This window comes from Corylus avellana, chromosome 1 (assembly GCF_965113065.1).
Source record: "Corylus avellana chromosome 1, dhCorAvel1.hap1.2, whole genome shotgun sequence".
NCBI lineage: Eukaryota > Viridiplantae > Streptophyta > Magnoliopsida > Fagales > Betulaceae > Corylus > Corylus avellana.
In genome coordinates, this window is record NC_142490.1 from 22816297 (window position 1) to 22840974 (window position 24678).

Consider the following 24678-nt stretch of genomic DNA (forward strand, 5'->3'; position numbering starts at 1 on the left):
CTTTCCATACATTAATTATTATCATTTTTTTTTTAAATTTTTTAATATTTAGACCAATTTCTGTGATTGATTGATGTGACCCATTTACTGTGCACACTTGCTATAGATGGGAAACTAAAATCTCTCCTCTTTCATCATTGCCACTGTTCAAACCCCTGCTCTTTCAATCATTCCACGTTTTCCCTCGTCTTTTTCCCAAATTTGTTTTCTTCTTTGTTTTTTTTAAAAAAGAAGTTTTGTAAATCGGCAATTCCTCGGCTGGTTTGGGTGGAAACTACGCCGACCTCAAAATTTAAAAAGGTGGGCGAGAAGTTGAAGCATAGAACCCCACCCAGAACCAGCCAGATCTTGCCAGATCATATGGGACCCATTAGAAGCGGGGGCCGATCATGACGTGGCGAGATCAGAGCTGGGTACAGAAAGTTCTATACTTCAGAGGAGGCCCACTGGATCGCGATCCAGTGGGAACACAAACACAGACACACAACTTTGTCAGTATGTAAGACTAGAAAAACACCTCAAAACAGAGTCTCTGAAACGTCTTCACCTCCCCATCTGCAAAGCAATCTCTATAATTTCCTTTCTTTGCGAAATTTTTCAGAGAGAGAGAGAGGGAGAGAGAGAGAGAGAGAGAGATCTAATGGAGTACGAGAGGATACACAAAGTTCAGGTACGGCATGTTCTTGCACCCAAAGAACAAAGATCAAACACCCATGTCCTATTTTTCTGTCTTCTTGGGAATTATGAACGTGTGTGTGTGTGTGTTTTTTTTCCCTTATTCTTTTCAAATTGAAAGTGCGTTTTTTTAACTTGGGTTTTTGATAAATTTGTCTGTCATTGTTATACAATGAAGGGTGGACGGGAAATTGTTGAATATTGGCCTAAAACATTACATTTGTTGCACACTTGTACTTGGTTTGGTCTTGAAATGGTTTTGCAGAACATGTATTATTATTATTATTATTATTATCATTATTATAGTTTTCAAATTTTCATCAGTTTCTTGAAAGGTAGGAACTTTTGGAGTGTTGGTGTTACTCAAAATTGTTCTTGGTATTTGGAGGAAAATCCTCAAGTTAAGGACTATTGCTTAAAGTTTCCTTAAATTTGAGGTTGGGAATGGGGAAAGTATTCGTATGTGGATGGATAATTGGCATCCTGATGGAATTTTAATTGATAAGTTTGGGTATAGAGTTGTCTATGATGCTCAAAGAAGGTTGGAGGCCAAATTGTCTACTGTTTTGAAAAATCCGGTACTGGAGGCCTGCCAGATCTGAATCTTTGGTGGATATTCAAGTTAGACTACCGGAGGTTAACAAGGGTTGATATGATAAACCGGTTTTTATTTTTTGTGCTATAAAACATGTTATTCATAAAAAAAAAATGATTGAATTTTTCCATTTCGGACTGTTATGGAGTTTTGTTGTGTTGGATTGAATTCTACATAATATTGGATTTTGTTCTGCTTTTCACTTTCTGTAAGTTTATTGTGAGTGGAATGGTTAATGTTGTCATGATTTTTTTCTTAAGCTTTCTGTTATATCTGCAGACCGGATAGGTTTGGTAACACAAAAAAGAAAAGAACAAAAAAAAAAAAAAAAAGATTTTGGACATACCTGATTTTTGCTTTATATTCGTTTGCCAACTATTACTCTGCTTTTCCTCAGAAGTAAGCCACAAGAATCCCCATTTGGTGTTTGTCTGGGAATGAAATTGGTTTAAGTAATTACTGGGTTTGAAATGAATTATTGAAAGTTGAAAGGCTTTGGGATTTGACAGGTTATAATACTTTGTTTCTTATTTGTAGACTAATACTTTGTTTCTTATTTGTAGACTGGTATAATTTCTCCAAGTAAACTGAGGATGAAGCTCATGGGGCCTCACCATAAAAAAAAGGATGGATCAAACAGTAACTCTGCCAGAACTTCTCCTTCCAAGCTTGAGGATACCGAATTTGTGAGGAACGGCTTGTTAGCGTCCAACAATGGAGATTTTGATGAAGGTTTGCAACTTTTATTCTTCCTTATTGTTTTTTGTTGGTAATCGGATAGACTATTTTTGCACTAGAGCACTAATATATACCAAGTTCACTCAGCTTGGTGTAGTAGCTGTTAAATGTTGTTTATAAATAGGGTTTTATATGCAATATCTAAAATTTGTATTGATTTGGATATATGCCATCTAGTTACATCTCCCAACTTAGAAGTTCCGCCGAGCAAGCTACCCAGTGAAGCAGTCTTAAACCAGACTTTTTGCCAGCAGAAAGAGTCATTGCAGAAGGAAAATGGCGAAATGGGTCGCCTTAAAGTGCAACAGTTTTCAAAGTGTGAAAGTGCTAATTCAAGTGCAATTCATCCTATGAGAATCATGGAAGATGAAAATCTTGATTATGATAGCAATGCTAGCTCATCTAGCTTTGAGTTTCATAAAGGAGAGAGATCAGTACACAATCCGTTTACAAGATCGCTTTCAAGACCCATGCCATCTAAGTGGAATGATGCAGAGAAATGGATAATGAATAGGCAAAATGCACCTGTTCATTATTCTAAAAAGAATTCCTCACAAAACCAAACAAACCGGCTGCCAATGACAAATATTGTAAGGGTTGCTCCAGAATCTGCTAGTTATGATCACAAGTTAATGATTAGCAGAACAGCAGAGACAAAGAGGGTTGATTTCTGTCAACCTGCGTTACATATGGGGCATGAAAAGTTCTCTTTTGTCCCTTCTGGGAGTCACCCTGTTTCAGATCAAGCACATGGGGGGAATGCATTAACCAATCTATGTCCTCTAAGTGAGGATTTGAAGGGAGTTGATCACAGTGATTTATCCAGCACAGAATGTTCGACAGAAAATATGACAGGTATATGAGAGCCTTCATTGTGCTTTACATTAAATGATAGGTTCAGAATTTAGAAACTCATAAAGATGCTGATGTGCTTTTAGATGTCTCTTGCTTTTGACAAATGCCACCTGATAGTGCTTCTATGAATGGTGTTTCTCTTAGTATATGCAGGACAAACTACATTTCTGCACTAAAATCTTGTTTGCAATACACTGCATGTTTTTTCATGTGCATAAGGTGATAATTTATGTAACATTCAAACAGCTTAAAGATTCTCTATATGGGAAAAAGTTATTAACAACTTAAGTTGGTAGGAAGTTTAGGAATCTGGGTCTGGTCCCAAACATTGCTCTACAAACAATGCGAAGAATCATGGAACAGAGGATGGATCAAGTAGGTTGGATCCGGTCACATTGATGTGGTGGTTTAATAATAGAGCCTGTCTAGTGATCTTAATTTAGACTTAAATTTTAGTTCTACAGATTTGGCGATATATGGTGAATGATATAACATGGTGAATGATATAGGAGGAGAATGATATCAAACTTTCGAGTGGTAATAATATTTTTTTATGTATCTTCTATCAACTTCCTTGCTTCTTTCTCTTCCACTCATGTTTTTCTCCCTAGTTGACATACTCAACATGTATGGCAGAGGAAGAGTTTGATCAATTTTGTCTAGTCAACTATATGGCTATTAGATAACAGTGTCTGTCAAAATGCAATTGAATTCATGGTTCCTTTGCAATGATTTATTCGAATGGACGATTTGATGATTTGATGACCTAATTATGCAGGCACTCCTGCGATAAGATCAGTCTCAATGAGAGACATGGGAACAGAGATGACCCCTGTCCCAAGTCAAGAGCCTTCAAGGACAGCTACTCCTGTAGGAGCAACAACTCCACTCCGCAGCCCCACTTCCTCAATCCCATCTACTCCCCGAAGAGGGGCACCTGCTTCCACGCCGGTGGAGAACACCACTGATGATGAATCACAGATTCGAACAGAAAAAAGCAAAAAAGAATTGTCCGAGGAAGAATTGAAGCTCAAGACAAGAAGAGAAATTGTAGCCCTTGGTGTCCAGCTAGGTAAGATGAATATTGCTGAATGGGCAAGTAAAGATGAGCATGAAAAGAAAAAACCTTGTGCTGAAACTATTAATATGGAGGATTATGAGCGGATTGAATTTGAGACACGCGCGGCTGCATGGGAGGAAGTTGAAAAATCAAAACATATGGCAAGGTTTCTTCTATGACCCACATACTTTTTAATACCAGATCACAATTATTTTGAAAATACATGCTGCATGTGTATTTGCTTGTATATGCTATCTTATTATGTTCTGCTGCCAGAATTTGACAAGAGGATGTTAAATATCGTTAGGTTTAAGCGTGAAGAAATAAGAATCGAGGCATGGGAAAGTCAGCAGAAGGCAAAACTAGAAGCAGAGATGCGGAGAATAGAGGTATGGAAATTCTTTCTCGTTGAGTATATTTACTCAGCATAAATGCTTTATCATGTAGTCTAAGACCTTAACCTGCATTCTTGTTGGATGGTAATGTAATGTGATCAGAAATTGGTTATTTATCGACCTAATATTTATCATGATTATCTAAAAATAGGAAATAAAATCACTGTGGTTTGGGAAATAAAAAAAATTTAAGTCCCTAACTTCACTCCATGCAATTAATCTGTCATATTTCTCTGATGGGGTATAGTTTTGAACTTGGACAACTGAACAGTCACTCTCAAGTCAAGCAAGTAGTTTGTTTTAACTTTATAGTCAACTATAACTTGTGCTGTTGTCAAACCTTAAGACAGATTTGCTGATCAACAGAAAAGGAAAGAAAGAAAGAGAAACTGAGACAGATTTGATTCATTCATTGCCTATCCTTTAATGTAACCAAACCCCTTAGAACACCCATGACAGATTGGTTGCTAGGCCCTCCACCTTTGATAGGAGGAGAGTACCCGTCAACTAGAAAGCCCGTGTCATTCATCGATTAATTGGAATAGTAATCTCTCATTGATCATGCTTTTTAGACTCTAAAGTGTGAAGTATAACAATTTTCAGTACCAAGTTGAACAAATGAGAGCCCAAGCTCAAGTGAAGATGGTGAAGAAGATTGCAATGGCAAGTCAAAGATCGGAAAATAAACGGGCTGCCGCGGAAGCCAGAAGAAATCGCGAGGCAGAAAGAACTGCAGCACAAGCAGAATATATTCGGCAAACAGGGCGGTTGCCATCCACACATTACATTTGTTGTGGTTGGCTATCATAAACTGGATGCAACGGATAAAGGAAATGCTTCATATAGTGGCTTTGCCGAAGTGGCCTCCCTCTTGTAGTCTGTTTCGGAAAGAATTCTTGACCTAGAGAGTGTTGTTCTGTTTGTTTATCAGCCTTGTATTTACTAGTCAACCTCATTGTGTAAGTTGTTATATGAAGAAAATTTGCAATTTATGCGTTAAAGTTTAGTCATGGAATTGTTCATAGTTATCCATGTAAGGAGTCATATCTGTATCACTCCATACTACCATATGATGATGATTACCTAATGAAATGAGAAAGGGTTCTGCTGCTCTCGCATCTCATGATGCATCATGGATTTTGGTCTTTACAGGTTCAAAACTCACGGGGATAAGGTAAATCATTGATAAGCAAATAAACTGCTACCAATCATTCAATTAATGCTGAAAATATGCATGTACTTAAAAGAGAAGGGAATACAAGCTCATTGGAGCAGGGTGAATGGATTTTGCCCCAAAACAAGTACTCAGCATTTGGGGATTGTTTGAGGTCTTCATTTCTTACTGTTTAGTGACCGAGTGCAGTTTCATCGGCTAGGGCACAAAGTAAGGGGCCTTCAGAACAAATGAACCAAGGGCTCTAAGCTTCCTAAGCATCGAGTGAGGGCCTTGGGAGTAAATCAACCAAAAAGCCTCCTCGGTGTGGGTACTGAAAGAGGAGCCTTGAGAGTAATTCGACTAAGGAATTTGGGCATCCATGATGTGGGCACCAAGTGAGGGGCCTTGAGAGTAAATCGACCGAGCCTCCTTGGCACGAATACCGAGAGAGAAGCCTAGGGAGCAAATAAACTAATTGAGCCTCTTTGGTGTGGGTAGTGACCGAGGGGCCATGGAAGTATATCAACTGACAAGCCTCTTTGGCATGTGTACTGAGAGAGGGACCTTGGAAGTAAATCAACTAAGGAGTCCCCTTGGCATGGGTACTAAGAGGGGCCTCATGAGTAAATCAATCTAGGAGCCTCCTTGGCATGGGTAAAGAGTGAGTAACCTCGGAAGCAAATAGACCAAGGGCTTGGAGCCTCCTCAGCGTGGGTATCGAGAGAGGAGCATCATGAGTAAATTGACCAAGGGCTTTGAAGCTCCTCTAGGTGGGTATCGAGTGAGGAGCCTAGGAAGTAAATCCACCGAAGAGTCTCCTTGGCATGTGTACCAAGAAGGGGACTTCGGGAGTAAATCAATCTAGGAGCCTCTTCAACATGGGTAAAGAGTGAGTGACCTTGGGAGTAAATCAACCAAGGGCTTTGAGCCTCCTTGGCGTTAGGAGTCTCGGGAGTAAATTGACTATGGGCTTTGAGCTTTCTCGGGGTAGGTACTAATTGAAGGGCCTTAGGAGTAAATTGACTGACAAGCCTCCTCAGCGTGGGTATCGAGTGAGGGGCGATGGGAGTAAATCGATTGAAGAGCCTCCTCCTCGGCGTGGGTTCCAAGAGAGGGTCCTTGGGAGTAAATTGATCAAGGGCTTTGAGCCTCCTTGGTGTGGTACCAACTAAGGGGCATTGGAAGTAAATTGATTGAAGAGCCTCCTTGGCATGGGTAGCGAGTGAAGGGCCTCGCGAGTAAATCGCCAGGAGCCTCCTCAGTGTGGGTACCAAGAGGGGCCTCAAGAGTAAATCAACAAAGGGCCTTGAGCCTCCTTGGCATGAGTGTTGAGTGAGGGGCCTTGGGAGTAAATCAACCCAAGAGCCTCCTCAACTTAGGTATTGGGGCCTTAAGTGTAAATCAACCAAGGACCTTCCTCGACATGAGTGTCGGAAGTAGGGCCTCAAGAGTAAATCGACCCAATAGTCTTCTCGGTGTGGGCCCTGAGAGAGGGGTTGTGGGAGTAAATAGACGAAGGGCTTTGAGCCTCCTCGGCATGGGTATCGAGTGAGGGGCCTTGGGAGTAAATTGACCAAAGAACCTCCTCGGCGTGGATACCGAGAAAAGGGCGTCTGGAGTAAATTGACCAAGGGCTTTGAGCCTCTTCAATATGGCTACCGACTAAGGGGCCTTGGTAGTAAATCAATTGAACAGCCTCCTCAGTGTGGGTACCGAGACCTCGAGACTAAATCTACCAAGGGCTTTGAGCCTCCTTGGTGTGGGTACAAACTAAGGGGACTTGGGAGCAAATGGACCAAAGAGCATCCTTGGTGTTGGTACCGAGGGAGTGGCCTCAAGAGTAAATCAACCAAGGAGTTTCCTCGGCATAGGTACTAAGAGAAAGGCCTTGAGAGTAAATCGACCAAAGGCTTTGAGCGTTCTCGATGCTGGTACCTAGTGAGGGGACTTGTGAGTAAATTGATTGAATGACATCCTCGGTGTGTGTATTGAGAGTAAATTGATCGAAGAGCCTACTTGGTGTGGGTACTGAGAGAGGGCCCTCGTAGGGTGGGCGCTGATCGAGGGCTTGGATGCACAAGGTGGCGACCTATGGCAATGGAGATCTGTCAGCCGGCACATGTGACTTTCCAACGGGGAAGTTGTTTATTGTAGAAACACAAGATAAACAAAGATATGTAGCAGATTTAAGCCATAAAACTTGTAACTTATGAACTATTGTACATAATTAGTAATAGAATTAGCCATTCCATTTGATAAGATTATAACACATTATCATGATAATCTATCTTGATCATGTGTAGTAGCGGAAAACCACACCTCCCGAAAAGGGAAGCAACCCTGTTTGAGCGGAGGTCGTTGCCCCTATCAAAGGAAGGCTATCCCTCAAAGTGAGGGTTGGCCGCTCATAGAGAGGGGAAGCAACCACTCTGTGAGGGGACGTTGCTCTTTATAGGAGAGGGGTTGCCATCCCTTGTCTGGCTAGGGGCGATCCCATTACCAATTAGGGGTGGTTGGCCATCCACCACCTCTCTTTTTTTTTCTTTTTTTTTTTTTCTTTTTTTTTATTTAGAGTATATTGATAATTTAAATTAATTGTGTCACTTTACAAGTATAGTTAATACATGAAGCGTCAAAAGAGAATCACATAACATTAATTGATTGGTCTGATGTGGTATACCATTAATTAATTCAACGGTAGGTTAATGAAGGGATCTAATTTATACCATAAGAAAAATTAAAGACGTAATTTTCGGAATTGAAAACGGAGAGTTTAAATTAAAATCACATGAAAACCTAAGATTTAAATTTGATTTTTAACTTTACTCTAAGTAATTGGTATAAGGTTGGAAGGAAGGTCCCTCCAAGCTCTCTTACTAGTTCTTTCATGTATACATGAAAATGATAAGACTTTACAAAACAAAATAAAACTTCCACCTTTAGCAAAGTAATTGACTGATACTAAAATATATACTCAACTCACAGAAGTCGATCGTATCCAGACAGCTTAAATTGTCTTCAGGAATCATTAATTCTTACAACTTGTTCTGTCCTTGTCCATGTCTTTAGTTGATTTTGCATCACTATTATCCTCTATAAGAGTTTCAGTGCATGTCCTTTTATTCTTAAAATTAACAACTCTAAACAAAAAAAAAAAGCAAGGGAAGGATTCTGTTAAATTGGTGATCATAAAGGTTGCCATATCTATAAATGATTGAGAATGAGACAAAAATAAATTGGGTCAGTCTTACTTGTAATTCAATAATGGGCTTGACCCAAACTCAGTCTATTAGGGTTAGGGTTTAATCTCTTAGGCTATTTAAGCATAATGTTATATTGTAATAAACAGATTATGATGAATAAAAAAGGTATGTTCTCTATGGTGTGCGGTTCTTATTCTCTTTTGGTGGCGAGACTCTATCAAAACCAATGACTCTCGTTCAACTCCTTTCTCTTCGTATTTATCTCTTTTGTTGGCAAATTCCTTCCGTCCTGCGTCAATAAATCTATGGAATAAACCAATAAACAATCACATTTGATTTTTTGTTTTATTACTGTTGGATGGTACAGATGAACATTGCACTATCCACCACCAACCAACCAAGTAGAATAAATATGCAGAAGTGTAGCAATGAGCAGATTCTCTAGCACAACCATTGTAGAGTGTAAGTCATAGATAAGATCCTACAAGTCATCTCTAGGAAAATCACTCAAATTAATATCCTAGAATTTCAATTTCCTGGAGCAAACTTCCAACCTACGGAATGTATCAGCGACCCCCCCCCCCCCCCCCCCCCCCCTTTTTCTTAATTTTTTTTTAAAATTTTTTAAATTTTTTTTTATTTTTTTAGTGTTGGGAATTGGGCCATAGAGAAAGTTCAAATGGGCTGAAGAGAAAGTCCTAAAGGTCACCGGGACCCGAAAAATTGAGCCCAATTCCTATGCAACGAATCCGCCCGGATTGTTCGGATTCATTGTTAAAGGAATTCTCAGGAACCCAATATCAATAAACTCGGGAATCCGGTACTGCAATTTACCACAATTGTTCGAGGCTAAGGCGCAATCTTTAATCTAACGCCCAACTTTCAGGATTCTCAGGATCATGCCAATCTCGAGAATCAGGAGATCGTATCTGATGCTAACTATCACATCCTTCTATATAAGAGGCCTTCATTCACATAAAAATGGTCAACTTTTTGTAATTTGAGTTGTGATTATTATTCAAAAAATATTACTAATTTAAGCATCAAAGCTATCCTCCACCGGCACCTCCCGACAAACTCTTTTGTCTAATCTTTTGCATTTTGCAGATACCCAGTTGTATTCACTTTATTCGAAACCTGTTCTAACATTTAACAAGTAGAATATGAAGGCCTCCTTCTATACAAGGGGGCCTTCTTTCATGTAAAAATTGTCAACTTTTTGTAATTTGAGTTGTGATTATTATTTAAAAAATATTACTAATTTAGGCATCAGAGCTATTTCCCTCTGGCACCTCCCGACAAGGTCTTTTGTCGAATTTTTTGTATTTTGTAGATACCCATTTGTATTCACTCTATTCGAAAACTGTTCTAACATTTAACAAGTATATAAGGAGGCCTTCATTCATGTAAAAATGGTCAAGTTTTTGTAATTTGAGTTGTGATTATTATTCAAAAAATATTACTAATTTAGGCATCAGAACTATCTCCCTCCGGCACCTCCTGACAAACTCTTTTGTCTAATTTTTTGCATTTTGCAGATACCCATTTATATTCACTCTATTTGAAAACTGTTCTAACATTTAACAAGTAGAATATATATAGCAGCTTTTACAAAACAGGCGATCGAAAAATGTTTAGGTTCAAAGCATCCTATCTCTAAAAAGTTTATACATGAGATGCTATGATTTCCACTCTAACTCGTATATGGCATTCTGTCCTCAAAATCATTCGTGCAAAACATGCATTATTAACGGAGACATGCTTTGTTGATTTAGTACATGTTACGATGTTTGGTGTCTCAAAAGCAAGTTTTACCTTAAATTTGTATAATAACTAATGATTTTATTAAAATAACAAAAAACCGAATTAAGGCCGATAAACTATTGAGGACGGGTTTTTGGGGTCCGATCACCCTTAGGGGATCACATGCAGGCAACCGTTTTTGCCATTGTATTATCTTCAACTGGAGCTAATATAGTACTTCTTGCAGTGGCATATTTGTTGTGTTGTGTTCATCGCATGTCGGCTTATTTAGGAACTATATATAACTAACAGTTCTTAATCATGATATACCTCATTAGCTAGGTTGTACTATGTATTCATGTGGTCGGAATTTTAGCCAGCAGGGACTATATATATATACCTTTTTTCTAGTCAAATCTATTCCTTATAAATTAAGAAAAAATAACGACTAACATATGTCCGAGAGACCTGTGACATGTATATATATCTTCTTTACATCTCTTTTTCTATTGGTTTTTTTATTTTTAATTTATTTTTAATAATAATAAAAAAAATGTAAAAACATTGTTACGGATAAAATTCACAATGGGTCATAGTAAGATGATTAATGACTTGTATAATGACAAATCCCAATGCACCGCTCACATAATCTACAGGCCCAAGCCATGGCTTAACCAACACTATTCACTAAACAAAAGATAGATTTTTCAGATTGAGAATCAAATCTTTGGGAGTGGAGTGTTTTAATATTAATATTCAACCAAACTTGAAATTTGTTTTTACTGAGTTTAAAAGTTCACACCCCGATACAACTCCAACCTCGCAATCTCCAGCTAGACTCTCAAGGCAAGTTTTAGAGCCTACATTAATAAACAAATTAGTCAAAGTTGGCATTCATCAACTTAGCTGATTCATATTAGCGTTGGCATTATTTTTTATTTCTTATTTTTTATTTTTCTGGTATGATTTGCGAATTTAGCACGGGATTAATAGGTTAGGTTTTGGTATAATTGAGTTTGGGCAATGGGCATACTTAAAATTAACTCGTTTAATAAATTAATCAATTTCAGGTCAATCTGCTTAACCAACGGTTGAATCTTATTATTATTTTTTTTTTCTTTTAACGAAACCCTAATAAGGTTGGCGGGACGAGTCAAATGGGTTATTTATTTTTTGAGTTAGTTTTCAAATAGCGAACATGTCGTGTTTGGGTCAACCCAGCACGACTTGTTTAATAAATTGGTTATGCGAGTCAATTCGGTTCGGGTTAACCCAACCTGCATTGTTTATCAAACGAATCGTATCTCACCTACTTATTTAAATGAGTCATGTCAGTCGGGTTGAGGGATCTAATCCGTTTAATTAAATAGATCGTGTTAGGATTAACCCTAACAGGTTGGTGGGTTGGTCAACCTGACATACCAATCTAGATTGTTAGCCCTAGATCCTAGTAATTATAAATATACCGACATAATTCACACACATTTTCTTCATTTGGCTTAGCAATTTCAAAACGCATTTAAGCATTTGATAAAATTTAGAGAAAGTGTTTCTTCAATTGAACCTATAAAACAGTTTGACCCCTCTTGGATTTTTACACGTTTTTAATCCGCCATTTTTTTCAAATGCACACTCTTGAACAAATACACATTCTTCGATTTTGTTTAAAAACATGCATTGACAGTGGAATCACGAGGCCACTGTTTAATTAAACAAGAAAGAAGGTTTCTTTATCATCATGTTACATGCTTGATAGAGAGCATGGGGTCCCCTAAAAAAATATGAAAGTAAAGTTGAAGAAAATGTGGCCTACCATGGGGTCACCATTACTTTATATATTGGGTAGTATTATTGATGATAGATAGTGCCCTACCATGTCACCATTCCATCCATCAAAAAGCTTGTATTTTATGCTCAAACCCCACAACATGCATCAAAAAAATACAAACCATTTCACCTTCACACAGTGGGTAACCCCACAGGTGATGGGTGAGATCTCAACTAATTATATAACTTTTTCTTCCCAAATGGGTTGAAAACTATCCTCCTTGAAAAAAACGAAAAAAGGAAGATTATATGAGATGATTAAATGCCATCATGGATGGATGACACGTGCCTGATCACCTGTCCACTCTGCCGACATCACACTGGCCCCATGGATTAAGGCCACATCGGGGGGGATCCCTACAAAATATATTACGTAACCTCTCTGTACCCTACAAATAATTGCAATTCAATTTGAAGTTCTCTTTTTTTTTCTTGTTTTTTTTTTTTTTTTTTTTTTCAAATACTTTTGATCTACCGCACAAAAGTGTATATATATATATATATATATATATATATATTATTGTTTTAGCATTTACCATACTTTCAAAAATATTATTATTATTATTATTTAGTTTTATGGTAAGTCATTCAAAAAATTTAAATGATATAACATTATTTATACTAATAAATACAACAGTATTTAATCATAATGATGAAGAGAGCCCCTTCTATTAGGATAAGGTGCAAATTTTATTTTTATGGCCTTAGATAGAAATTTGACACATAAGGTAAAAATACCAAATACAATGGAGATGAAAACGTCATATTTTTAATTCAAATCAATCTCATTAACTTTTTTATTAATTCTAACCCAACACCCACTACTCATCACTAAACCCTCACCCACCTTTGAACCCTTAACAACAGAGTTCCCAAAAGCAATCAAGACGGTAGATCCGGTGATTTTATTAATGGGTATTTCGTGTATGAGTTATTTTGTTAAGAGAAAGAAAATTATTTGGTATGAATGCTTATATATATATATATATATTGTGTTTCAAGCTAAAATGGCAGCTTCTTATTAGAGGGTGCTAAACATCTAATTTACACAACTTAATTGAAGTTATTCTTCAAGATGAAATGTCTTTTCTTTGGAGAGGTTGTCGCACTCCTTTGTACAAACTTTTCCTTGTCTTAATCACTAGATCTTTGCGTTTAATCAATTTTGAGGCAAAATGAATTAGGCAGTATTATTGTTGCTAATCTCAACTTTATCCAAATAGATGATGATTTGTCAAAGTGATAGAACCTTTGGCTTTTCCTTAAACAACATTCTTTTGTCTTGTCATGGCGCCATTCGCTTGCTAAGCTTAAGTATCTCTTATTCATCGGCTAAGAGCGGAAAAAACAACTTTGAAACAGTCAAACGGAAAAGGATTGGTTGGAAAATACTTTAATTAATTATTTAATTAAGAGAAATACTAATTTTCTATCTCCCATTCATCTCCTCTCCGATTCATCTCTACCCATTAAAATTCATTATTGAATATGTATATAACAGTAATCTAACACGTTAAATATTTAATTGAAATTGAGAGAACTATCATTTTAAATTACTCATTATTCCATAAAGTAATGGTAAAAATTATATTTTTATCTCAAAATTATTTTGCAACGCTGATATGACAATTCTAATTAACCCTTAAATCAGTCATTATTAAAAATTAAAAAAAAATCAAGAATTAATTGTGACCGTCATAAAAACATTGAAAGATTAAAATATTGTATATAACAGTAATCTTAAATCATTTTTTTCTTATCAACTTGAAATTTTGAAATATGTGATAATTTAACATAATAAATTCGAACTTTGTTTTTGTCACTCGCTTTCTATTTCATCATTAAAATATCACTTATTAAGAAATAGTTTGCACCAACTCGTATGTTAAAAAAAATTGTTAGAATATTAATTTAAATATTCTACATTTTAAGCCCGAATTATTAAAAGAACATTTAAACCCACACAAAAAATATAAAATAAAATAAAAAAACATATATATTAAAACATTATTGAAATTCAAGCAGTTTGAAGAAAATATCATTCAACTTGCTCTATAAGTGATAAGTATCATCTCTCACATGTTTTTTTTTAATATTCTAAAAATGTTGAATGACATTTGTTCCTTAATATATAGGATGAAGAAAATTTCCTTCAAACTGGTTTGAAAAAAATTTGTATCCTACAGTTTAAACTCCAAAAATAAATAATCACAAGCAGTATTCTATTCCAAATGCTTAGGCCAATAGAAAAAAGTGAATTTCCTATAAAATCAGAAGAAATAAGCATGTGTGAGAGAGAGAGAGAGAGATGATAGAATCATAGAAGGATAGAGTGGGGGCAGGAGAGACTAATAAAATGATGAATCCAAAGCAAGCATGGGGCTTGTATAGGTTTGTTTTCCAACACTTGAAAACCTAACAACAACCGCCAAGGTTGTTATAGAATTAATGGAAACACAGAGTTGCAGCTTTCCATACCTATCTGGAATAGAGACCCATCACATGTGCACAAAGCCATTCACAAAACACCAGGACATGTCAAAAGTTAAACTCAACAACATCAATATCAACATCATTTGCTAAGAAACATCCTTAAATATATAGATTTGCAAGATTTATAAAAACAAATACTCTCTAATCTTGACAAACATTATCTCCTAATATATATATTATGTATAGTAGCTAGTATATGTATTCCAAAAGCTTAGAAACTTGAAAGTAAACGATATAATTACAGTATATTAAGCTTATAAGAAGCTAGAATTAAGCACCCTTCCAGGACGACCCTCATAAGGTTGGAAAAGATGGCAAATACCATAGAAGAAGAAGAAGAAGAAGCAGAGAATGGTGTTCTTAATGGTTAAATAGTTCATCAGTACTCGAGAGATCCCACAGAGGTTATCCCACTGTTTAAATTTCTCGAGTCCTGCCGGCTTGTGTAGTCATCACAGCTGCTACTGGAAAGCCTCTGAATTGGTACAGAGTTCAAAAGCTCAAGACCTCGCTTGCCCATTTGCTGCACTTCTTGTGGTGACAGTATTTTGATGCACCACACACTGTTTACAAACTCCCTGGAGTCAAAAGCATCAACACATGTAAGACGACCATCAACCATCTCATTTCATCAAGTTGGTTTTGTATTTCAATTCATTTTGATTTCAGATGGAAATAACAGCCTAAAAGCCAAAAATTACCATTCCCAAGATAATTTAACAGACTTATATAGCACACAAGAGAGATGGAAACTCACGGCCAGGGGTCGTCACCGAGGAGAAGAACATCATTCTCCCGGTCAACAAATACAAGCTGCCAGCCTGATCTCAGGGGGTCCTCCAACTCGCCTTCAAGGCCAAACATGCGAGCTAACTCACCACGCAACTCATGGTAGCTACTAAATTTGGTGATATCCAGTGATCTCCCGAAGGACCCTGACTTGTAAACCTGAGAACATTTACAATATTCAGACCAGAGACAAGACAGAATGCGTAAGGCCGCTATTATAGATCGCATATATAATAGAAGGAATATAATTGAAAACAACAATTCATTGCATAAACAACATAAACCAAAAAAGACAGCCCACCTTAACAAAGGTTCTGGTTGGTGGATTTAATTGGCCCACGTTTTCTGGAGACTGCAGAAAACCAGATTCATCAATGCAACTGGAAGGTGTCATTGCTGGATTAAGTGAGACATCGTTGCCTGCAGTACTCATATAATTAGAAGAAGGGAAGGGTATGGTTGTGGATTCGCTCTCACTGCCAACTCCCCTAAGACCTGACATCCCATTCTGCATTAGAAGAGACGAGGGATCTATATTAACACCAAATAGGAGATGGCTATGAGGGTCAGTGCTCCCTTCTTGGTCTAGTGAGTACTCCCTGCCAGGAAAGGGTGGCAAGGAAATAGAATTTGGAGAGATATTAGTCTGGGGTTGTCCCAACTTTTCCACCTGAGGCAGAACACACTGAGAAGCTCCAGAAGAAAGAAGAGGTTCGACTGCAGCTCGCTTTGATGGCCAGCCAGCAGATTGCATCAATGGGATACTTCTTGGAAGGTTGAGCAGGTGGGATGATTCATCCTGGGGAAACGAACCCAAAAGACTATGTAGAGGAGAAACAATAGGGCTGGTCACAGGATTCCCATTTGAATCAGAAAAACTCTGTTGTTGGCATAGTGAAGGGATTGCTTGTAAGGATGGTGACTGGGATTGAGAGGATGAAGCAAACTGAGACATCGTAGAGACAGCACATGACATCTGTCGATGGTCAACCAGTGGTTGTTGCTGCTGTTGTTGTTGTTGTTGTTGATGTTGTTGCTGCTGCTGCTGCTGCTGCTGTTGCTGCTGTTGGTTATTGAACGAATGCTGATGCTGCAATTGTTGCTGAAGAAGCTGCGCTTGAGCTTGAGCTTGAGCTTGAGCCTGAGAATGAGATTGATGCTGGTTTTCTTGAACACCTTGTAGAAAGGCCTGTTGAGATTGAGACTGCTGCACCATCTGGGGCTGCACCAAAGCGGCAGACCTACTCTGGAGATTCTGCTGTTGCTGGAATTGAAGAAGGGATGTAGGTAGCGGTTTGGTAGGATCTACAGCTCTCATCTCCTGAAGTGCTGCAGCAGCCATAGCTTGGTACATGTCAGTCTGCAAACCAAGCATGGAAGCATCAAGCCTTGGTTGCATCCATGGCGTGACCCCAATTCCCTGAAAGTTCATGGATTGGATTCCACGATCTCCATTATCTCCTCGGAGCCACATAAGAGGAGAATTAATTCCCAGATCATCATCCTTGATTCCTGCAGGGAAAAAGAACAACAAAAGATAAATTAGATAAATGAAATGAGAGTTGAAACTTAGCTTTGATGGTCAAATGGAGTGTGCGGGGGATCGGAGGGGTAGGAAGTAGAAAACGGGACCTTGAAACTACCATAGGATGTCCGTATATAGTTATTTTGCATGTACAGTCCTAGGTAGGAGAGACAAGCATACCATGGAAAGATGGAAGTCCCGGTGGCCAAGGTCGCTTAAGCCTGAGAGGAAATGGAGATGGATACATTGGGAACGTTGTCAGTGGTTCAATCTCCCATAGTGATACTCTTGGCTGCCTCTCACCAGCTGTGGATTCATCCCAGCCAACCTGCAATAATCAAGTCAAAGAAACTCTCAATTTTATCCATTCATCTAGGATGGAGAATCAGTCCGAAAGAAACTTAATCTAGACGAGGCAATGTTTCTATCAACCAACTTGCCAATGCAAAATAGAAAAATATTTGTTCTCAACAAACCTTGACAGAGCGCCAATGTGAATTTGACCACCGAACAGGATCTAAGTCGCTTATGCCAGTTATCGTACCCATGTACCTGTATAATATACAAGGGTCAGTCTATGTTTTCATATCTATCGTCTAAGAAAAAAGCTCATTGTTAAAGAGAAGAATAAACTAAACAAAATGAAGAAATCAATTTATTAACCATTAAGGTTACATAAGATCTCAACCAAAAGTATAGCAGTAAATTCCATGCCTATTGAAATCAAACCATAATTTACCCATAGAGCATTGTGATTATATTGAAAAACTAAATTAATATTCATTCCATTATTCCCTATCTGTTCATGGATTTTGTGTGCTAAACATCAACAGCCTAATATTCATTCCATTATTCCCTATTTGTTCATGGATTTTGTGTGCTAAACATCAACTGCTTAATATTTTCACCCTTGTCCAGTAAGCAAGGCACACTCTTGGGAATCCTTAATGTACCAAAAACTTCCTATTAATTTTACTTTGTAATATTCTATTTCAAAGACAAAGGCAAAGACATAGGAATTAACAAGAACTGGTTTGATACATACCGCCGGACACTTGATTCTTCTGTTTCGAACAGCATCCTAAAGCGCATGCCAACAGAAACACGAGTATGATAGACTGCTTTGACATACTTGGCCAGTGGTATCACAAACTCCGACGGGCTAGCCCTGAATAAAAGTTGATGTGATTTGGAGGAAGAAGACAATTCAAAATTTTTAATTTCTACCACCTATGAAGAATTGTACCTTGGGTTATAGAATATGGTGAAACGGCTGTTTGTTGCAGCCGCATGGGCTGCAGCAGCAAGAAGACCCAAGTGCATGCTGTCACTGGATAAAACTGATGAAGGCATCACAGTTTGTGGCCGATTAGCACGCCGGATACCAAGAAGTAATTGATTCTTTTCATTCCTGATGAAGGAAAAGACGTCAGTCTGAGCATAAAAAATAAAAAAAAATAATTCATAGTTATACAAGTTCAAATAACATTAAACAGCCAAGATGATGAAAGTGTCAAAGAAGTTGCAATCTCCATGCCTGCATTACGCACACAGTACATAATGCAAGTACAGGAAACTATTCTCAGAAAGTCCATCAAGGGAAATTTCAGCTCAAAATCAGCTTGATGGCATATGACTAAACATATCATATAATTGCCTTATGTTTAAACCTATTGCCATATATTTGCCGACACTATCCGGGTGAAATTAATAACTTACATAGCTTGGATCACCCAGATAAGTTTTTCAGGCCACATGAGTATCAATGTATACAAATATAACAGATGGAGGGGGAAAATGCAAGAGAAAAAAAGAAAGAAAAAGAAACAATTATGTCAGGTCCTGATCCAAGTACAAAATCTGTGATCTTAACAGAGAACAGTCACTCTTGGGGGATTAGCAAACTGCCTACCATATAAAAAGCACCGAATCGCCAGCAACAAGTCTTTTAGCACTAACAAATACACTCCATCCGGTTGTTAGGAGGTGCCTCTTGGGCTGGCCTGCATAAAGAAAAGGAAATTATTTTTTAGAGTGTTTATTGTAATTTGAAAGTCTATAGAGAGTACACCACTACCTATCATTATACACGATAAACACCCTTAATTAGCTGGAAAAGTACAGCGAAATTCTTGACAGGAGGCTATTATGGATTTTAATCTAATTCTCAACCATCTCCTGCATTTCTTGTTGCAGGATTTTGAACAGAATTTCCAATATTCAGGAAAAAAAAAAAAAAAAAAAAAAAAAAACAGAATTTCCAAAGAAAAAAAATTGAAAACAAAATCATAAATAAAAAAATCAGTATTTTTCACAATGGTCGTCCTAAAAGCTCACCACGAAATATATGTCTAAATTTCCATTCATTATCATGTAGATCCCTTGCAATTAACTCTTGAGCCGGAGGCTGCTGTGAGAAGTCCTGCAGGTCAGAAGTATGATGTTAGAAACAACGTAAGAGATTGTGAACCACAGGAGAATAAAAAATGTGTGATCTAAATCGATGGTGAAACAAATTTACCAGTGGAGGAAACACTTTTTCAGCTGCTCGGCGAGGAACAGAGAAACCTCCATGAGTGCTTGTGTCACTGGCTGTCAAGGTTTTACAAAAATAATTTGTTGGCTGTTTGCTGGGGCTGCCCAACTCTGCTGGGAGGTAGGCATCCTTCTGCTCTTGCTGCAATTAAGGTCATTATAAATATGTGACGCAATCAATAAGACCAAAAGATCAAAATGCCAATCAATACACAGTAGCATACCGGATTCAGTGGTTGTAAGGTCATCTGAGCGTATACTTCATCTGTCTCAACATCTGCCTGAAGTTCACAAATTTGGAGCCATTAGGCACCGGCCTCTACAAAAATTTGGAAACTCGAACCAACAAAACTACAAGTCTTACATGCATGGTCACATTGTGAAGTTGACAGACAAGTTGCGGAGGTAAACTTGGGTAGTTAGGAATATGGGCATCAACTTCCTTGTTGGTTGATGCAGCAACCTGCATTGAAGCATTGAGATACAATTTAGATATGTAGGAAGGTCATGACTTATTATATCTCATTTCAATGTGTATAGATCATTCGACTATTAAGATGCACCAATGAATGTACATGCTGTTATCAAGTACAAATCAATTACTAGGAAAAGAAAACAATGCGGGGTTGAATTTGACGTTAGCTCCAGAGAAAGGGAAAACAGACCAGTAGGAGTGGCAGAGGGAGAAGAGACGGCTTTTCGAACCCTCCCTTGATAGTGATGTATAACTATATTTTTGCCCCCATTATTTACATGCAGCCAGCTCTACATTTTTTAGCCCCTTCATACTGATTTTAAATTTATGAGAACCCAGTATTTACACATGGCCTCTCTTGGTTTTTCAACCATAGCTTTTTCATTCTTTTGGTTGCTCCACATAATTTAAATATAATCCCTCCCAACATTACAAACACTAACTTTTAAGTTAATTATGCTTTTGCAATTCTTCTTAAACTCTCTTTAAAGCTAAAAGGTAGCAATTAATGTGACAATAAATTATAAACTTACAACTACTATATCAGTGTGAGACGTTTGTCAATCAATACTCAATAGCCAATATGTAAGCACCCATAATGCTCATTAATTGCATACTCTCAACATGTAAACAAGGTGAATCAACATGGAAAATATCACCTTGCCTCTTGATCGTTACTCATCCTAGCATTTCTCATATTGTTGTATTGTTTAGCCCCCCTATGGAAAAAATTTCTGCCTCCCAACACTGAGCAGAAGCATTGATAGATAAACAAACGAGAGAGAGAGAGAGAGAGAGAGAGAGAGAGAGAGAGAGAGAGATGTATATGCTTATATATTCATACTCAAAATGGCAATCTCCAACCAAAAACACATAAGAAGAGAGGGAGGGGGAGGAAACAGAAAACTTTTAAATCTCAAGCATATATATATAGATTTCTTGTCCTCTTTGAATACTGTATACTGTATAGGTCACAATCAGTATATACATCTGAAAGGAGAGATGGGGAAAAGAAAAGAAAAGAAAATAAAAAATACATATAAAATGGATCACACAACCGCACTTTCCTTGCCAGAAAGCAAAGAGCTACATTCATGATTCAATTTTTATTTCAAAAACACAAGTAAATCCGGATATACTAACCTGCTCACTATGGCCCTGGGGGAAATAAACAACGCGGCTTCCAACAGCCGGCAGTGAAACAAGAGGACCCGCACAAGCATGCCAAAGCTCTGAATTTAGAACTCTCTTCTCCACTGCAAATCGTTTCAGTGACACAAAGTTTGATGAAGAATAGGCGTAAATGTAAAATTTGGAAATTAGACCCTCTCCAATTAAATACACCAATTCTTTCTCAGAACTATTTAAGGAATATTCCGTTAGGAAATTAAGTTACTAAATCAAGGCTACGACATAAAACAAAACCCCAAAGGGACAGGAAACAGACAGAAACTCAGCAAGACGCAGCCAAATTAACCTTCTGGTTGCTCAGAACGTGGATGAGAGAAAGCAGTGAATACTAAGTTTCATGCAGTTTCGGGGTCCAAGAAAGGAAAAAAGAAAAAAGAGAGAGAGAGAAACAAAAACTTAATCAAAAGTGGAATTATCAGCCATCTTCGATCTTCGACATTTCTTATGTTCTATCCTTTTCTTACTCTTTCTCAGAAACCAGTGAGCCCCAATTGACATCCCAACTTCATAAAAACTGAATTTTCCAAGAAAAATTTGGTGAGAAAGAGAGAGAGAGAGAAAAGAAACACCAAATCTGTAAGAAAATGTTTAGCATACCTTCTTGGTGCTGAGGACTAAAACCAGCTGAAGAGAGCCTCATTTCTGCAGATATTCCTGAAGTTGTTCAAAACTCAAACTTGAGCCAGTAACTAAATTATCCGAACCCACTCTTGAAGCAAATCTTCTGAGCAACAAATTACCCCCAAAGAAACCCAGAAACCACTGAATAATCTTTTTCTTCGGCTCCTGCTCGTTCACTGCAAAAGACCATTTCTTTTACCTTTCCTCCCCTTTAAGCCAAAGCACAGGAAAGAGTACACGGCTGAAACAAAAATTATAGATTATGAAGCTTCATGCAAAGGAACCCAGAAAAAACCCACTCCCGAATCTTCAACCGAAACCGGTTCCACTACAAAGAACAATCGATTTCAGCCTCATCCGCTCCTTACTGTCCTCACCCCCAACCCCCAAAGATTCCAACTTCCAATCAAAAACTTCATGCTACAATCTTCAGCAACTAATTAAACCTCAACATTTACACAAAAGCTTGCCTCCACAGCTCGAGAGTCGGCTGATTCCACTACCCAATAAACCCAATCTCAGAGAAGAACTATTTTGGGCACAAAGCCAAGAAAACCCACAACACAAAGCAGCTAAATATGGCACAGAGAGACCAGATCTCAGCCTGAATGCCTCAAAGCTGGCTACACAATGAGCCCCACAAGGGACCAGATCCCAATACAGAACAAAACCCAGTTGAGAGCTACACAAAAACAGCCAGAACAAGCATTTTCAGAGCAGACTGAAGCTACTCGATAATGAACTCATCACTGTTCCAAACATGCATACGCACAGGTGTATTAAATATTGACTGAAATAGTTTTGGCTGTGTTTCTACTAATGGAAATGGAGAACTGCTGAATCTTGTGGTGGTGGTGGTAGTGGTACTACTACTAGTCCTCTACTGCTACTACTACTACTGCTTGGTGCCTCTGCTATCACTATTGCTTTACCACTTCCTCTCCATCTCTCTCTCCTTGTTTTCTCTCCCTTCTCCAATCAATCAACATACAACCGCCATTATTTCTCGCTGTCTTTTTTATACCAGGGAAAAAGAGAAGCAAAGACCCAATAGAGAGAGAGAGAGTGTCAGATTTTTTTTTATAGACACAGAAGATTTTGCATTTTTTTTTCCTTTTTTTTTTTTTTTTTTTTTTTTTCCCAGTGACTTTTCGTTCTCATTCCAGAGTTTCAGGTCATACAGAAAACACATAAATAAAAAAGCCTCTGTATTCAGCAATTTTTACTAAACTACCATCATCTAAGTTCTTCTGCTTTCCTTTTCCTTTTTTTTTCTTTTTTTTTTTAATTTTTTTTTTTAAATTGATAAATATTAAAAGAGTGGTGCATTATTTCATGAGTGTTTTGTTAAGAAAAAGAAAAGTGTCGTAATTAGTTTGAATTTGACATGCATGAAATGATTAGGAAGCACTGTATGCACTGTGGTGATGGCTGTTGTTCCAACTTGCAACTTGCTACTCATGCATGTAAAGATGGGCCACCTCGGAGACTCCAACTCACTTGTGTTCAACCATTTTCCCTCTACCTTCCATCACCCACCTTCCTTTTTTACTCCTAGGTAATTTTGATGCCCAATTAATTGAAGATCATGCCTCTCTCCCTCTCTCTCTCTCTCTTTCTCTCTCCCCCTTCAAATGTTATGAGATGCTTAGTGGCAATTTATATTCTCACGTTACTTATAATTCGATTCAGTTAAACTTTTTAATTTTAAATTATTAATTTTTTATTAAATTTGTGTCTGATTTTTATTAGTTCTAAATTTTGCATGTCAGGTTTAAATTGAGTCGAGACATATATAGGTCAACTTTATCTCAATATATTTAATTAAACAAGTAAGACACATCGATTCTAATTCACTAATTTCGTATTGAATTTGCACGTTATGTCAAAAATTGTCAGTTTAAAATGTAGATAACTTTGAAGGGCAGCCATGTGTAATTCCGTTAGTTTTATTGATGAAAGATAAATGAAAGTACCATCTCTGTATTTACCCATAAAAAATGTACTATTTATGATACAAAATAAAACTTAAGCTCATAAACCAAAAGGGTATTTAACAAGAAAAAATAAAAATTATGCAGATCATGGGATTAGAAATTTATAAGAAATTCTTTATTAAAAAAAAGAAAGAAGAAGGAGAAGTTGGGGTGGGCACCTCTGATCATGGGTTGATTCAAATTTAAATAAATGATATTTGAAAGGGATATGATTTCAATGATTCACTTTGCAAGAGTGGAAAAGGTATAGCCACGTCCAGCATTTCCTCTTAGAGAGTCTTTCTTTTGACTTTAACCTTTTCTATTCTTGATATATGATTCGGCCATTAAATTGATAAAAATAGAGGGAGAACCTACTTTGAGGATCAATGGAGAAGAACATGCAAAAGGATTACAAATATTTAGTAGACTCTTTTATATAATTATAGTAATGTGACAGTAAATATTAGCTATTAATTTTTATTTTTATAAGTTCTTATTAATTTAAAAGTTGATTTTTACTTCTACATCATCATAATTGTATATATGTTGTATAAAAATCTATTAAATAGCATTAGAATTGAATCATCTCTAATTCATTTAAACTAAATAATATCTAGTTAATTATATTGGAGAAGTATTTTTGTCCTTTCAAAAAAGTAAAAAGACAAAAATATCTTTTAATATTACTAGCTAGATATTATCCAATTTAAATAAATCGGAGAAAATCTTATTCCATATCGTTACTCTACAAATACGTTGTATAGGGGTGAGATATTTCATTAAATCAAGGCTATACAACTCGAGATGCATGGGTGTGAGATAT

The 24678-nt window shown here is 37.2% G+C and overlaps 2 protein-coding genes across 4 annotated transcripts; one reads left to right on the forward strand and one right to left on the reverse strand.

Moving 5' to 3' along the window:
* Window positions 1–523: 523 nt before the first annotated feature.
* LOC132173114 (Remorin family protein) lies at window positions 524–5430 on the forward strand. Of its 3 annotated transcripts, none has more exons than XM_059584692.2 (6): window positions 524–670; window positions 1834–2002; window positions 2186–2863; window positions 3642–4089; window positions 4231–4312; window positions 4922–5430. In XM_059584692.2, the coding sequence occupies exons 1-6, from the start codon at window positions 641–643 to the stop codon at window positions 5126–5128; spliced, it is 1614 nt and encodes a 537-aa protein (XP_059440675.2). In that variant the 5' UTR covers window positions 524–640; the 3' UTR covers window positions 5129–5430. The 3 variants fall into 3 exon arrangements, with proteins under 3 accessions (XP_059440675.2, XP_059440676.2, XP_059440677.2); XM_059584693.2 differs by having other exon boundaries at window positions 3663–4089; XM_059584694.2 differs by lacking the exon at window positions 4922–5430 and having other exon boundaries at window positions 3642–4084.
* Window positions 5431–14821: 9391 nt separating this feature from the next.
* Window positions 14822–22924, reverse strand: ARF6 (auxin response factor 6). The gene is made up of 14 exons (XM_059579417.2): window positions 21853–22924; window positions 21208–21320; window positions 19954–20052; window positions 19814–19870; window positions 19576–19731; window positions 19392–19476; window positions 18967–19057; window positions 18301–18465; window positions 18100–18222; window positions 17531–17606; window positions 17235–17382; window positions 15831–17041; window positions 15498–15688; window positions 14822–15318 (listed from the first exon to the last, which is right to left on the reverse strand). Exons 1-14 carry the CDS (start codon window positions 21893–21895, stop codon window positions 15120–15122), a joined length of 2757 nt encoding a protein of 918 aa, XP_059435400.2. The 5' UTR covers window positions 21896–22924; the 3' UTR covers window positions 14822–15119.
* Between the last annotated feature and the right edge of the window lie 1754 nt (window positions 22925–24678).